Here is a 17,355-nt window from a genome sequence, read left to right as displayed (position 1 = left end):
AGTATTGAGCAGCTAAACAGCAAGATATTTCATTTGGTAGTTGGTAGAGACCAAAAATGGAGGTAAAAGAGAGCGAATAGTGTCCTTACATTCACATGCTGGGCACAAGTACAACTCAAATTAAAGGACAATGTGGTTCCAATCCTGCTGGATGTGAAACTGTTGGCTAGTAAGCTTAACATCAACATAAATGTGACGATATATCAGCAATGTTAGCAACACAAAACAAACAGAAAAATGTTAGTGTCGGTAGCTGGATAGAATATATCCTGTGACTGACACATATAGGTCACAGCAGAGCTCTTTTCACACGCTGGGATGCTGCGTAGTGCCCTGTAGGACACCCCCAGCTGAAGGGGCGTCAGTGAGGATAAATAACTTTTAAGTCATTTATTTTAAAAAGTTACCAACGCTAATGCTTATGTATGTATTTCATTGTTAAATAAACTCAGTGGTTGTACTGCAGTACCCCCCCTCCCCCCCACGGGAACAGTTCACTGCAGGCTGAAGCTTACTGTCATATTACGAATTAAAAGGCTCTGCAGCGGGTGATTAAAACCGCCCAGAACACAATTGGCACCCATCTACAGGGCATCAGTGATGCTGGTGAAGTGAAGTGCACAGAGCCAAAAGGACTCAGCCCAGCCACAGTCTGTTCACTAAATGTTAATGCACTAATCCTAAATCCCTTTTAGTTCCCTTCATACATATCGTCATCATTACTGACTTATCTGTGACTGATGTTAACTTCTGTCCTATTTTGTTGGGCGGTGGCCAATGTGTCCGACACCTGTGGCAATAATAGGATAACTGTGAATGTTAAAATGTAGCATAGCATTACCATGAGTCATCCTGACCCATGAATAGGAATAAGAGCTGATAAGATGTTATTGATACCAATGTCATTATTGATTCTGCCCATGGGTCAGATTCTCTCCCCTATTGATTCCGGATCACCCTTGGTCAACCTGGCTATAGACTGATAATTGTTAAGCCTCATGTTATAATGCTCATGTTTTAACATATTATATTCACCGTTGGTACCGCAGAGGGAGTTGTTCATAGGCTGTTAAATGCGTGTGTGTCATTACTGGATTTTAAGTCCCTGTTGCATAAAAGCAATTTGTAGACACACGAGTTTGTTGTCATTGTTTCCAAAAAACATGAACAGGATCATTTTGGAACTGGTTTTCAATGAATCATTGACTCAAGACTCAGTTCTCGATGCCCATCCCTCGTTATAAATGTGTAAGAAAAGAATGAAAGAAATTAGTGTTTCACTCATCAATCAAACAATTGAACACTTGAGAAATTATAATGCAAACACCATTCATTTATTGGTATAATATTCTATAATACTTTATAGGTATCATTCTGTTAAATACATATGTACTAAGCCTGTGTGTGTATCTATAGGCAGGCATTTCACATTCAGGTCCAGGTTCAGTGCAGCGATGACCAAAGTCTCGTCTCGTCAGGTCCTTTTGATCCTGACACAGAAGTGAACGAGGAGCCGAGGAGACGAGCCTGACACAGCGGTCAATCATCTGTAATGGTTCCGCCTTCTCATTCCGCCTTCATCTCTTCATCTCTCACTTTTACGCTCAAGTCATTGGTCTTGTCGTTTTTTATTCTCTGTGGACTAAATGCCTTTCCATTCGTTCCTTGGGTTGAATCTCATTGGAGGAGGGACAGAGCGGTCTCCCTGAGGTCCTCCTCAAATGGCGCCAATATCAACCAGCCGGGAATGGATTGTGGGTCAGCTGTAGAGACAGGCACGCGGGTCCGATAGGGTACAATCAGTGATCAGTTTAGGTCCAGGGTGAGACAGTTAGGTCTAGCGTAGGCTGGTTTAGTCCAGTTTTGAATCCACCTGGATCCTCTTGGGGTTACTTGCCTTTAAGGACAAACTAACTTAGGACCAGATGCTTTGGAGCTTGCAGGGTAACAAGGCAATGCAAAATAGATATAATTGTGTTGATGTAAGAAGGGATACCTGAGCCAAGTCAAGTTCTTGAACTGTCTTGAATCTCACAGTAACACACTCCTGGGGCCTTTCTCCAGTGATTCAGTTGTGCCAATAAAGCTCAAGATACTATTCGACTCAGCAGAGAAAGTGGATTTATTTGATGAACTTATCTCAGGTGCTCGGTTAGAATAGCATAGTTTGGAGTCTCAGGGGAGTGGGATGCATTCATGCTTTCGTCGGTGAAGCAGCAGCGGTAAGGGTCCTTGTGAATCTCTGTGGACGATCAGAGCATGTGGCTTCATTCCAATCTTCTAAGGAACAGTTCTGTCTCTGTGGTAGTCGACGATGGGGGGAAAAAAGGCATCGAGGGGACTGTCGATTTACACCCTGTTAGTTTGGTGGCGTGTGCATGTTTGTGTCTGTGCACCCTAAAGTGCGCCTGAGTGGGTGTGTGTGTGTGTGTGAGTGAGAGAGTTAGCTTTTCTTCAAGAGTTCAGGTTATATAGCAGCTGATGTGTCTCTAGACAGACACATACATCCAGTCAAAGGTTGATCCGCTTCGAGTGTGCACAATGACATCAGACCAGGATCTGCAGTCCAGTTCAGGCTCATTTGACATTAGTCTCCTTGTAGTCAGCATAGATGGATCCAAAAGGAGTCCGTTCTCCCTCTGCGGGCCAGAGTGTGACAGATGCAGGCGTCTCAGAGGAAGGGGTTGTGGCTGTGTGTCTGTGTCTGCGACTGAGTGCGGTGCGCCGGTCGGGGAGAAAGGGGGAGCAGCGGCTGCGGGAGGTTGGAGGGAAGGTCCAGGAGTCCGGCAGGGGGTTGTGTAAGAGAGGAGGGGAGGACGGGTGGCTGGTGGTGCAGAGGGAGGGGCAGCGACGGGCTGTAGGAGAGCATGTGCGGGGGCAGCGGGGATGTGGAGGACGGTCGCATTTGGTTGAGGGTGAGGCGAGGTTGGTCGCAGTGGAAGGGGTTGGTGGGAGACGGAGCACTCAGACCTGAGAAGACAGAAATGGCGGGAAACCTTTTTTTAATGACACCACAAAAATGTTCCTCTCTTATTCCTCCAATTTTTTGTGAAAATCCTTAACCAATATCCCAGTCAAGCCTAACGAAAATTCAAAGCTGTATTGGTTTAGGACTCTTCTGACAGGTCGTAAGGTGGATTTGTCAGAACCTGTCTGAAGCTCTGTAAGTGCTGTCAGAGTTTGAAAACATTGAATATTTATTTGTTTTTGTCGCCCACATTTATTAATGCAAAAATAAGACCGCAGATGATCTGTAACTGCCGTTATTAGCTGGAAAACACAATGGGTGCACATGAAATAGTAAAATGAGAAAACAGTATCATTGGAAATGAAATGAACATTCAACACTTGTTTTTTGGAGGAAATATCCAGACGCCGGGCAAATAAATTTAATGATATGATCTCAGTATGCCCCTGCCTAAAAGCATCAGGGGCAAAAGCTCATTGTAGTTCTTTATTTCTTTATTACACTAACTTGGTGTATATAAAATAGTCAAAAACAAGTGCTCTGGTGGAAAAAAAATGGCTTATAAGGAAAGTTCAAATGATATACCACATAAACTGGCATAATTTTCAGGTTTATGGATTTAAAAACTGTAATTAACTATATATTGCTGGATTTGAAATCTGAGTGGCTATATGATGCACCAGTCATCTGGAGACTGGCGTGTAAGTGGCTCAGGAGAGAGGAGGATGCAATGAGACACTTGCTGACTTTTAAACAGGTTATTAACAACAGGATGTGAGTTCTTGAATGGCTGTTTGTTACCTGAGAGGAAGGGGTTGTTGTGCATCTTGCTAGGCGGGTTGGAGGGTATCAGAGCGTCTAAATTCACCAGCGAGGCTCCTGTAGGTCCCAGAAAGGCCTCAGGGGTTCGACACATACGTGTTGGCGGGGCGCTGAGTGGGGGTGCTAGCCGGGACAGGTCAAACATCTCTGGGCTTGATGACTCCCGTCCGTTTACCTGGGGTTTCACTGGAGGGTCACTGCCGAACGGATCAGGATTGGAATCTGCTTCAGCAAACGGGTCAGAGTTCACTTTAAACCCGAACAGCTCCGCATCTGCATTGGAGCACAAAGACAAAGGATTATTAAAATAGTTATTGGAGCATATAATGCAATATAATGATGTCTGAGTGACAAATCAAAGAACAAGCCAACATATTGTGCACAATGTCGCAGTGAGCTCAACAACAGCTTCTGAACTCCTCTGGAGGGATGACCACCATCCTTATTCTTAAGGATATTTGGTGTTTTGACGGTGGTGGTGGAGAGCCCTAACTAACATGTTGCTCCAAAATATCACTTATCTTAATTAGGTCGAAATAAGGTGCCATTGAAGGCTACAGCCTATGATTCACATGGTTTTTCAGTGACCCGAAAAAGGACTTCACATTATAATGTGGTCACTTGCCACAGATGTAAAAACAACCTAACTATGTCTAATATGCAGAGAGGTGCTGCGTTTGTAATTGTTTTTTGTACATTTTATCTATAGACATGCAATCTGGAACACAGTTCTACGACATACGACAGTCCGCAACTTCTGTCTGTCCCGTACCACCCTACCTGTGGGACTAGCTGGTTGAGGGGAGGACACCTGCGGAACCTCTTGTTTGGGCTTCTCCTCTTCCGTTGCAGCGAACGGATCTACTCCATCACCACCTGCACGTTGACCACAGTAAAATCTTGAATTTTGGGACATAGTAATCCTCAACATATAAAATGAGACCTGTGTTTTTGAGGGGTACCTCCGTCTGTTGGGCTGTCCCACGCTTGATCGACAGGACTGGAGGAGACAGGCGCTCCCTCCCAGGGGTCTGTGCTTGAGTCAGGGCACGGAGCCCAAGGATTGGCTGCTTCAGAGGATGAGGGAGGGCCTGCCCCCGCCCCCGCCCAAGGGCTACCAATCACAGGAGTGCTGGAGTGGACCGCTGTGAGGAGTGACACGATTCAGTGTGTAGCATTAAAAACATACAGAGAAGACACAATGACAGTAAGTGGAACATCTTGTGGCCTTTGTGTGCTTGTGATGAACCACTCACCTACAGAGTCCCAGGGGTCAGAGGTGGTGTTACAGGTGGGTTCGGCAGAGTTCCAAGGGTCACTAGGCGGAGGTGGGGCCTCAGATGAGGCGCCAAATATGTCCACCAGGTCCAGCATGGCTGACTACAGAGGAGGCAGAAAACATTTCTGTAAATATGTACCAAATATTCTCGGGTTGGCAACCAACACACGTGAAAGACTGTGTCTGGACCCACTGTTCGGTTTGTCTGTTCTGGGCTACTGTAGAAGCATTGTGGTGTCACATGTTGAACTTCACTGAATCTCCCTCTGTAGATATATAAGACTCATTCTAAGATAACACAAGTTTCAGGTGATTATAAACCAATGGAAACAGAATTAAGAATAATATATTCCATTTCTGCCAGTACATCCTCCTAGAGCCTTCACAATGGACCTTTAATGAGAAGACCTTTGAGGAGGAGAGTATGAGGTCTTCTACAGTCACTGTGACCATGATGCTGGTGCTGAAATGTTCTTCCAGTGAACCCCATGTTCAACCAGATTTCATCATTTTCATTTTTTCAGATACACTGACGGATAGTGTTTCTTTACGGTTTAGAAATTCTGAAAAAAGAAAAGACAACATCATAGTTTATTTGAAGCTGATGTTGGTCTTAATTCACCGACCAGGAAATGGTTAGTTCGTAATACAAAATACAAACTGTGTTATTTCCCCTGAGCCTGTACAAGGACAAGTGTTTACAGTGTGTTTCGCTGCCACTTAACTGAATACACACATTTATAGTGTCAGTCTGAGTTATATAATCATTCACTGGTCTGTTATTGTGGAGTCAGAGTGACATATCAGAGAGCCAGGGTGTTGCAAACTGTACGCAATGAGACTACCTGACATAATGCAGTGAGAAGCGCTTGAAGTATTTCAGAGACAGTTTGTCGGGCTGCGGCTGAACTCCACTGTTTACTCCGCAGCAGTTGGCAGAGCAGACAGCAGAGCAGTCTGATGACAACGTTTTGTATACTGCTCAGCTGCACATATGGGATCACTGTAACAACACTCTGAGGGACGCTCACTCTGTGTACATACAGCAGAGACAGAGTATCTGTCATATCTCCCACAAATTGTTAACATATGTGAGGGTATCGTAAAACCCTTTCAGACTGGCTGTGCAGTATGATGGCATGTTAAGTGTGTATTTGAAAGTATGATACCATAAAAAAACTATTACTATTATTCTATTAATATTATTATCATTTTTTTTTTTTTTCCTTTTTTCAAATTACATTGTAAAAAGTGTCGGCAATGACATCAGTGAGAAGCTCACCTTGACCTTTTTTTCCCCCCTGGTCTTTATTCCCACGCTTTTTTTCTGGGGAGCATCTGAAAGCTCCACGATTTCCACGGTAAACAACGTAATATAATCAATTACATGCCGTGAGGACCTTTAGACAAGACAGCTGGTGACTCTGATAGGCTCTTTGACAGACCAGTGATTAAAGGAGCTACAAGATATCAGAGGAAGCTTTCGGGGAAATGTCATGCTGAGCTCAAGGTTAGATGAGACAAAGTCATTGTCATTCAGCAGGCATCTCTTTGTCCTCTCCCGGCTCTCTAGTGTTTCTCGCTCAAACCTCCCTCATTATGCTGATCTATGTCTTTTCTGTCTCGTTTCCCTCCCTAGCCCAAAGTCCGCACTATAAACTCCACTTCATTCTCCAAATGTCTGCCAGCATCCACCTACAAATGCACCCGCCCACCTCTCCGTGCAAACACACACCCGTGTAGCACGCATACACCCACACAAGTACTGTACAGCACACTCACACACGCACACACACACACACACACACACATTTTTAAACTCACCTCCTGTGTCCCTGACTGGCTCTCTCTCCTGCTCTCATCCAGGGCTTTCTGCAACAGAGACTCGTCTCCTTGACGACAGCACTGCTCCTGCAGGGGCGGCATTGTGACATCATCAACATTATCGCCGCGGCATCAAGCGTAGATGCACGCACACGCACACGCACACACACACACACACACACACACACACACACCATCGTTAGTGAAACAGTCGTTGGTTTTGGCCCAGTAAGACGAAGGCACTGGTGGCTTTATTGGGCTGTTGAAATATTTAGTTGACAGAGAGCAGAGCAGAGAGAAAGAATGTTTCAAATGCACATGTTTAAACATTCAGGCAAAATCTGAAGAGCCTGAGAGCCACTGGGAGACACGGCTGAGGTCCTGGGTGGGAGCAAGCTGGCTACAGAAGGAAAAAGGTTGGATGGCCACAGAGATGCACATCAGTTGAGATGTAATTAACAACAGAGGAATAATAAACATGGATACTGAATGTTCAGGAGCGAGGCGTGTTTCTGTGTGTATGTACCTGCTCATGCTCCTTTTGGCTAAGGCTTTAGGCAATCTGTGGCTGTGTATGTCTCCATCCATCTCTATGGTAACAGGGGAAGGAACAGCTAGCTAGATGAATGTGGGCGAATGTTCAGATTTTTGTGTAACAGAATTGGATTCAGCAAGACGTATGAGACATGAGACATATGGTTAGAGTACAAAGAAGGAGTGTGTGTGTGTGTGTGTGTGTGTCGTTTCACCTTCTGACTCTCCTCCCTGCTCATGGCTAAGGCCAGCTGGAGCTGCAGCTCCTCCTCGCCGCTGGTCTGCGGTCGGGCCTGCTCGAGATCTGAGGCGGCGCGAGGGGACGAGGACGAGGCTGCAGATGGGAACAAGTGATGGAGTTTCAGAGAAGATGCAACAATGGCGCACGTGGAGGAATGGTCGGACTGACGTGAGGGTGCATGAGACACAGGAAGTGTGGGGCCGATTTGAATAATTTCAGGCGGACACTGCAGTATTGATAATCTATGTGCTGGATTGTCCAAAGTGCTGGGCTACTGCACAAATTGCATTTCACTTAGGGATCAGCCTGAGTACAAGTGTGTATTTTTAACACCAGATCCAATTATTCACACATTGCCAATACATAAAATAAGCTGTGCTTCGTACAAGATTAAACCACATACAGTCCATGGTTTTATAAAAACAATGACAGCGTGAAAGGAGCCGCTCATAATGATGAACCTACAGAGAATTATCACCTGATTCTGCAGTTTCCTTCCGCTTTATGAAGCTTAACATTGAGTTCCAGCTCATTGTTTTGCTGCCCAGTCTGCAACTTAATTGTTTTGGCTCGCTGTCACTCGTAGGTATCATTTACACTCGGGACATGTCCCCACCACTTTTTAAAAATTGCTAATTTTGTCTCCATCACTTTTTAAAAAGCCAGTGGGTAAAATGAGCCAGCCCGGTTTCAAGGTAACCATCAACAAAAGGAGTCATGTTACCACAAATGGACAGACTGGTAAGTAAACCAGATTAAAAAAAAAACGTATTTTCATGCCAAGTTATCAATCCTGTATCTTAAAATTGTAATGTGTTAATATAAGACTTTGTAAGCTACAAAACAAGGCCATAAACTTAGCATTGCATTAGTTAACTTAGTATTATTGTTCATTACATAATAGATGTCAGCATCTAGCCACCGTAGCTTAAGGTCTGGAAAATGATGGCACATAATCAGAGGGTAAACGGACATGCAGCTGGGAATCAAACCAGTAACCTCCTGAGCTACAGATGCCTGTAATGGTGACTTACAGTACACCGCTTCTTCCAAAAGTAAATGAATGTCTCCCCTCTTTTCTCCTTGACATTGTTCACTTTAGTTTTCTTAGACTTAAATTAACTTAAATAAGTGTAGCTAACTACTGTTCTTTTCTAAGGTCATGATTGGTTGAACTTGACTCTTGAATTCTTGGGCCCTCCTTGTTTCTCTAACGTTAAAAAAGTGTGCATGACGATTATTATGATGAGTGATGATGAGTATGTTCGTGATTCATGAGGAAAACTAAGGAGAAACCTCACTAAACCGATGAAATAATGGATACTACAGTTACAGGCCACAGGGGCTCACCTTTCTTTTTTCCATTTCTCTTCTCTGAACTAATCCGCTTACCTGAACAGCCAATCAGAATGAACTGACGCTCACTGACTGCACTGACAATGCCCGCCAAATGACTGTCGGCCTGGTGAGCAGGGGCTTTGAAAGAAAATGTTGTCATTGAAGTTCTTATATTCCCTCCACTTTTCAACACAAAGTAACGTTCTACGTTCACCGCAGCTCTTCAATGGAGGTTGGGCGGCTGGCCACTTGTACAACCAACCAGTTAGTCCTAATCCCTGAAGCCTTTTCTTTCCTCAAACTGAAAAACACTCTTTAGAGCAATTCGAAGCCAATATCTGTGCTTATTGTTGCCCCTTACGTGAGGGGAAAATCACCATCATGACTGCAATTCTCACCAAGCTTTAGAAACAAGTAGTTGTGAGTGTCTCTCTGGCCTCCGGGGGCACTAAAGGGCCCATTATGGCTTCTTTGCGTCGTTGTGGTACGGCACCACATCTGAGGCGAAGAAGATGCCGCCCTTGGAAACTTACGTGGACAAGCAACACAAAGGTGAGATTTAAGCTTGTTTAGAAGTGTTTTCAAACAGTGTTTTTTATTTTTGCGGTTTTGTGGTTTTCAAATATCTCCCACGCAGCAGATGGGAAAGACTGAGGCTATTAAAAAACCCTGCTCAGCACCAAATAGCTCAACAGGGTTTTTTTTTAAACAGCCCCTTACATTGTATTCACGCCACAGCACCTATGTTGTTCGGATTATCTGCCCGCTGAAGTGGCTGCCAGTTTGTTACACTACTTAGGGTTGCTAACACTAGCTAATGTTAGCGTTGATAACACTAGTGAGCTCACATTAACGTTGCTAACTCTGCCTATATGACAATGCTAACACAAGTTAATGTTAATCTTGCTAACGCTAACATCAGGGCAGTACAGTATGCTGGGCTCATAATGACGAAATCTGACATTTTTGTGTTTCTTTTTCAACAAACTGGAAACTACCAAGACTCTAGATGTTGACAAAACACTGATACCACGTGATACCAACAGCATTAGACTGTTGGCTCGCAAACCTTGTTAGAGGCTGGAAATGATTTGTCCACATAAAAACACGACATTTAAAAGTAATGAAATGTGCAGAAAGCTTGTTTGTGCTGCAATCTATTGATCACAAAAATCTCTAAATACCCACAATACTCACAGTTGAAGGAGGATGGAGAGCCTCTGGAGCGGCTGAACTCCTCCCCGTACAGCACAGCCATGCTGGGCTGGCTCGTTCTCCTGCCTGGGTGGTAAGATGGTGGTATACCTCCATACACACCCCCGCCGCCTCCACTGCCTCCCCCAGCCATTCGCTCTTTGGTCTTGAGGGCTTGACTCCTCTCTTGGCGGAGCCGCTCCTCGTCCCGGAGGAGACACACCAGTTGGCGTGCTTTTTCTCTCACATTGGCCCCCTGGTCCCTGCCGTCACGGTCGACGTATTGGAAGTCACGTAGCGTCTGAACCACACATGGACAAGAGACATTTCCATGACCTTTCAGAGATGGACATGAGCCGAGCCTCAGAAAAGTAATGACATTACGGTTTGATCAGAATTCACCTAAATGATCATTTACTCTCAACTTTATTACCTCATTCCAAGGTTCTAGTAAAAATGGAAGTAGGTCATGCAATAAACAGGTAACAAGATTATTTTCTCAACTGGTTTATTTTTTTTTCAATGTTTGAATGTATTTTTACTGTTATTAATACTGAATGCAGTGTAACCTTCACTGATTGTACTGTTTTTTCCTTATGTTTTTTCCAAGGTAACAACTGGCAATGGTCAAATGAACAATAAACAGTAAACCAGCTCTGCGCCTGAGCTGATCAGACCGCTGAGGTCCTCCTCTTGTTGTGATCCAGTACCTGAATAGTGAACGCGTTCTCTCGGCACTGCTGGGCCACTCTTTCTGATCCTGTCTTCAGCAGGTAATCCAACAGAGTCAGGGCCTGCAGGCAAATGCAGATTACCACACTGAATTGTACTCGCTCATAGATTCACAATATATTTAACAAAATAATGCCCTATCTCACAATTGTAAGTGAGAACTAGTTCCTGGATCCACACCAGATGTTAATGGGCGTCTATTCTGGGCTGAGATCCATCCTCCATACAAGTTTCACCAAAATCCCTTCGGTAGCTTTTGTGTAATCCTGCTGACAAAACCAACCAGCCAACAAACAAACAAATATGATTTAAAACATAACCTACTTCACGGAGGTTTACAGTCAACCTCATGGTGACACAAAAAGAAAAATAAGATTATCAGCACGGCCATTAACCTTGAATATCTGCTCTAAATTTCACGAGCAGTTCGTTTGAGAGAAGACATTTCCCTCTGAACCGCAAATGTCAACCTGGTGTTGGAACTGGGGGAAAATTCAGGAGAGCATGGCTGAAAACTGAAAGCAGCTGAATTTTTCAGAGGCGGACAGAGGTGTGAAGGTGAAGTGTGTTTGCGGAGGGAAAGAAGAGTAGATTTTTAAGGGGAAAAGGTGAGGGGAGGGAAGTGGTAGTGAGGAGCAAGCGGTCAGAAGGAGGCTTAATAAATCCAAACCAGAGGAAGAGAAACACATATACACAGGATTCATGTCTTATTAAACTCATTACATCCGACAGATGACAGTGTCTTTTATTAGGTTACCTTGTAGACATGTCTCCAGTTCTTGCCGCTGTCGTTGAGGCGTTTCCACACCATGCCCATGACCTCGGCAAACGCCACCACATTGAAGGTCAAGTCAGCGATCTCTGACATGAGCGACGACGACGGGCCCCATGGATCGTTGGAGGTGGCCTCGCGGACCTACACATCACCAGAGGAGGGGCAAAGAGGCCTATTCGTTGACATAAGTGTGTTCATTTCCTCCACGTATAGATGTTTTTCACCCAGTACCAATCTAAACATCAATGTTAGCCCAAACTCTTCCCAACACATAAAAGCCCCTACACATCAGCAACACTTTATGGAGAGTGAAGATCATTTAAAATACCTTGATCTCCGCTTCCGAATAGTTGTGCACAATATTCTTCACCTGCCGGCGTAGGGCTGAGGTTGTCATGGTGACAGGTGATAGAGGATGTGGAGGGAAAGACAGTGACAAACAAACACTCGATAGATGAAGAGAGGTGGTGAAAGGGGGATTGTGGACTGGAGGAGGAGGAGGAGGAGGAGAGGAGCAGTAGCTATGGCGATGAAGGCTCCTCTTCTCTGTCAGGAGTTACAGGACGCCCCTGTACGTGAGAGATGGAGATGATATATTAAACATTTTCTCATGGTTTTAAGGTAGTCTGTCACTCCCCAGTCAAACCAACCCCATACGGATTCAGTGAATAATGTTGACAACAACTTCAGCTACATTGTACTCTCTTCATTTACATTTTGGTAAACTAGCCCCATTGAAACTACGCCGAATTATCTGTTAGCGGGTGCTGTTCGCGTTGTATCCCTGGATTTGTAGAAAAGTATCACAGGATAACTTTGACGTGGAAGAAAACTTAAAAGCATGAAGATTCTCAGGAAAGTTCTGGAGTCACAAGGAGGCTCCTTTTTCGACGATTTCTAGCTCACAATACCAACTAACGTGCCGATGTTGCCGCAAGAGTTACGTTTACCACGCTCCCCGTCTTAGTTTAACATGCTAATGTTTGCCAATTGGCACTAAACAGAAACTACAGATGTCATCGGTTTTGCAGATATATGCATGTGAACCAGTGTGCCGAACAGGTTGAAATTTTGACCTGATGACGGAGCTAGATGAACAGTTAAGGGATCAGCAACGTTAATGCGAACCACCCTGAGAGAGAGGGCCACATCGCCATCCAAACTGTAGGGCTACATCGCTTGCATGGTTAGAAACAACAAGTCGAGTTAAAAGCTGCCCTCGTTGATTTATTGCTTGGCTATTTACGTCAATATGAAAACACCTAGCAGTATAAACAATGACTGATGATAGTGACTGGATGAGTGGCTCATAATTGCGGCCCACTCAGGAAGTAGGACATACACAAGCTCTGGCACTCAGGTGTCTGATGAAGCTTCTCTGTAGCTTATTCTATTCAGGCCAACAGACACACACACACACACACACGCACAACCCATTTTTCTCTTCCAAATCTATATTTCACAGAGGACACAGGGGAATTGATCATTAAAGATTCCTGTGATACTTCTTCCCTCTGCGTGCGACTCAGCCAGCACTGGAGCAGAGCTGAACTAGGGTGACCTCACTAAACTAAACCTCCTCTCGTCAGTGATCGTCTCACTATGAACTGTCGCATCGTTGTCAATTGGGGAAGTGACATTTTGAAGGATCAGGTAAGCTTCTGGGTGTCCCAACGCATCATCTGCAAATAACAAAATCACCGGTGAACTATATAGCATTTATTTAATTAGTGATTACTGTGCAAATACAAATGTTCATTTGCTTTAGAGTCTTTTTTTTATTCGAGACTAAACCACTGTCTATTAGTGGTGAGTCTAGCAAGAGATTGTATATCGTAGATACCTTAGATTTGGGATATTGTTATAGTCTAATATGACATAAGTGTTAAAAAGTAAAGTGATGTCATTTTACTCTCACAATAGTGAGAATGTGAATTAAATTCCATTTTGAAGTAATAGTTCTGCATGATTTAATAATGTGATGTTTTTTTTTTTTTTATCCATTTCATGCCACACTGAGATTATGAGAAAAAGGTTTGAGTTCAGCGTTCCATCCTTTGGCTGTGGATATAAGAACATTATTACCAGACGGCTCGCTGTAATCACTACTTACATTAATGATTCCGTGTAATAATTACTGACTTGTTCTTCCTTCCTTTTATGTTTGATTTATTTTTCATGCCACTGTCCACTGCTGCCCAAAAGCAGCTCACAAAGACTGCCACAGTGAAACAAGTCACAGGACGCCTCATCCTGCCGAAAAGCAAACATCAGCAGAAGCAGAGGACCTGAGATGCACACAGCAGGGACCCAGACAGAAAACTCTGAGAGGAGGACGAGCCTAACAGAATGTGTGCATGTGAGCAACAGAGACAGTGAAGGGCAGGAAGAAGAAAGCTCAGCAACTTCAACCGGTATCACCTTTCTGCATAATCATCTTCAGCTTTGTGTTTGGACACACACACTCTCACACAAGCACGTGCACGCACACACACACACACACACACACACACACACACACACACACACACACACACACACACAGGTTATTAAAGGCTGGCGTTGTTAACTGAATGAGGTGTTTGAGACTATTGGTCTTCACTCCTCTTCATCCCTTTATCTGACCCTGACACCACAACAGATAATTCACTTTGTGGGAGTAATGTGATCTTTTTCTGTACTCTATAAAAAATCTGAGAGGACACAGGGAACGAGTCATCAGCTGAAAGAGTGTGCGAGTATGTTGCTGTTCAAACTATAAACACATCCACCATTGTGACAGAGGATGTTTCCCCTTTCTGCATAATTGTGAGCTGAGCTGTGAGCTGTGTGCTGCTTCCATTCCCCCAACTGTGTATACTGTCCATATATTATTTAGTTTTTTATTTCATTACATTCTAAGTTGAAATATTTTATATATGTTGTGTTGTGTGTGTTTAGCCTGGAGGGGCGACAGGTTTTGTGCAGCCCTGTGTTGTAAAATGACACGCAATTAGCCTTAATTATGTAATACTATAGAAGCATTAGACCAGCGTGTAGGATTTAATGGCCGCTATAAATGCAAAGGAGCCAGTGTTTGGTTTGTCTTTTCTGGGTTACTGTAGAAACATGGTGCAACATGGTGGACCCTTTGCAAGGGGACCTGCGCTGACTGAAAACATCAATTTGTGGAAGATTGACAGAATTTGAAGGTAGCTCCAAAAACATAGGGGGCAGCATATAACCTGAGTAATGAACAAGTGGTGCTCTTTGCTAGCTGTCCTTGGCTGTAGTCGGCTAATCAGCTCTTTGCTCATTGTCAGCTGTGGAGCCAGTGGTGACAGAGCTTGTCTGGATTGGGACCTTGGTTCACAGGGGAGTCACCATGGGCAACAGCACCCAGCTCAACTGGATTTGGGGATAAAGTACAGAGGTGATTTACAGCATTTCCAGCCAAGGCCACGATGAGGACGACATGACACAGCAGGCAGGAACAGGAGAGGCGTGCAGCATGGGCGAAGCAGCAGAGAGTTGGACATCGGCAGCGGGTAAAAACTTGAATATTTTCACATTTTACCTAGTGCTCAGTTAACAAGGCAATTGAGAAACTTGAATTCAGCATGTGTACAGTTGTCTTTTTCTGTTTAGTAAAGAAAATAGAAGTAAGAGTATTTCTTCCCCTCTTGATATTTTGTTATTTTGTTTATTTTGTTCATTTACTACGCTAACAGCTGGCAGAAACTCGCCTCTTGCCAGTCCAAAGTAGCGCTACAGTATGAGACAGGATGGATGGGGGCTACCTGGTTAGCATGCAAACTTCTGTAGACTATTCTGCAACACAGCACAAAGACTTCTTTCAAACAGCGTCCCCACTGTTGTTTCTCAACACTCTGTTGATTATGTTTGTTCATTTATTAAAAATATGTTATCGTAAAATTCTGGCCATTACTTACATACTACATGACCTTTAGCGACCCTGTCAGTTGAGGTGTAAGCAGCACTGAAATGTTGGAGTTGGTTTAGGTGGAGCTCATTTTAGCTACTACAGCTTTTAATGTGTACATTCGAGGAAGACTCATGCAGCACACACACACTCTCTCTCTCTTTCTCTCTCTCTCACACACACACACACACACACACACACACACAGTGATGTTGTCACCCAGGGACAAACTGTGGAGCTGCTGTGTGAATAATCCAACAACTCCATGCACACAGTGACAGCCCCCCTGTTGGTTTTACTGGGATATGGGTACACGCTGTGATTCACGGCCACAAGCTCTACATTCAAATGACTCATCTGAGTGTAACAACATGAATTCTCTCGGGGCCACAGTCCCTCGGTCACCTGGTGCAACCATCAGATCAGGTCGTGACGCTCAGCCCTGGAGGTACATCCGCTCTCCACATGAAACACGACATCTCCATCACACCGGCTCATCCGTCCACGTTAGTGACCGGGTGCTTGTAGAGTTCGTGCGCTCGTGAGTTCCCGTATGATGCGTCAAAATGCCCAAACACGGACATCTTACGTCACCCCGTCGTCCACGTTTATGCATGCGCATGCGTGCTGGGGCAGCAGGTGTACCGTGTTTTTCAGGTGGCTATGGAGAGGGGGTGGGGGGCGCCCATGGTGGGTATGCATAATGCATTTCTAATTCCCCTTCCCTCCACTACACACACACACACACACACACACACTCTTGCGGCGGATTCCCTGTGCGGGTTGCCATGTGTAGCACAGAATCCAGCGCGAGGCCAACTACCACTGGAGTGACATGTAGTTCGGCGGCGCAGCTCCGCGCACTGCAGACCGCGTGTTCCCGTTACAATTGTGTTATCATGTTGTTACTGTCATCTACGCGACATGCAGCAACCTACCTTGCCCATCGCTCATCTCCCGCCGTGTCCACAGAGCATCCTCGCCTCTCTGCCACCACCTCTCCAAGTCCCCGATAATGCTGTGTGCCCTCCGCTGGGATCGGGTAAGCAGGGCAACCACAGCGATCCCCCGCCCTGCACCTAGATCCGCTAACCGTGAGAGAAGAGGAGCCGAGCGGCGCGCGTTTTGAGGGGGAACCGCTGAATGGGAATGTCAGCGGCTGAATCCCGGCCTACCCTGGGTGACGCGAGCCGCTCGGGCAGGCAGTCAGCGGCGAAATCCGCATAGGACAAGGATAAGCCACACACAGTACACGGCAGCTCGCTCACTCCCTCTCTCACTCAGGCAGCGGCAGCAGCAGCAGCCCTCATCCACACACGCACACGGCACCGGCAGTATGGCAGGTCACGCACAGACACCGCACCGCAGCGCACCGCACCGCACAGCGCACGGCAGGCACAACGGGGAGCGTAAAAGGAGAGGCGGGCACGGGGGCGAGTCTTTGCAGAGTCAGCGGTACCGGTAACCCCAGTGGTGGAATGTTACTAAGTACATGTACTCGAGTACAAAGGACACATTCGAGGCACTTCATACTTCTACTCCACTACGAGTCATTTAGTTTCACAGTTATTTTTCACAAAGTAACGTGTAAAAGAAGGTCTCCAAATGTTGTGAGTTTGAATTTCTTCTTCCCAACTACAAAGTGTCCCTTTAAGCTAAATGAACTCTTTAAAAAAAAAAACCTTCCTGTATTGACTGGAAAATACACTGTCACAACACTACAAAA

The 17,355-nt window shown here is 45.1% G+C and overlaps 1 protein-coding gene across 1 annotated transcript; it reads right to left on the bottom strand.

Moving 5' to 3' along the window:
- Positions 1–1,312: 1,312 nt before the first annotated feature.
- On the bottom strand, positions 1,313–17,018 carry epn3b (epsin 3b). Its single transcript, XM_030434301.1, has 12 exons — positions 16,568–17,018; positions 12,036–12,276; positions 11,690–11,848; positions 10,911–10,994; positions 10,204–10,501; positions 7,643–7,761; positions 6,894–6,980; positions 5,047–5,170; positions 4,753–4,935; positions 4,571–4,666; positions 3,770–4,063; positions 1,313–2,970 (listed from the first exon to the last, which is right to left on the bottom strand). Exons 2-12 carry the CDS (start codon positions 12,102–12,104, stop codon positions 2,672–2,674), a joined length of 1,812 nt encoding a protein of 603 aa, XP_030290161.1. The 5' UTR covers positions 12,105–12,276; positions 16,568–17,018; the 3' UTR covers positions 1,313–2,671.
- Positions 17,019–17,355: the final 337 nt, after the last annotated feature.

This window comes from Sparus aurata, chromosome 1 (assembly GCF_900880675.1).
Source record: "Sparus aurata chromosome 1, fSpaAur1.1, whole genome shotgun sequence".
Classification (NCBI taxonomy): Eukaryota; Metazoa; Chordata; class Actinopteri; order Spariformes; family Sparidae; genus Sparus; species Sparus aurata.
Note: the sequence above shows the minus strand (reverse complement) of the source record. Positions and strands in the feature narration are given on the sequence as shown.

What these genes read in the sequence shown, in the direction of transcription:
- epn3b (XM_030434301.1), bottom strand. Translation starts at nt 12,104, where the DNA reads ATGACAACCTCAGCCCTACGCCGGCAGGTGAAGAATATTGTGCACAAC. An exon ending in ATTCGGAAGCGGAGATCAAG is followed by an intron (nt 11,849 to 12,035) that starts GTATTTTAAATG and finishes GGTGATGTGTAG; the next exon opens with GTCCGCGAGGCCACCTCCAA. An exon ending in CAACAACCCCTTCCTCTCAG is followed by an intron (nt 2,971 to 3,769) that starts GTAACAAACAGC and finishes CTGTCTTCTCAG; the next exon opens with GTCTGAGTGCTCCGTCTCCC.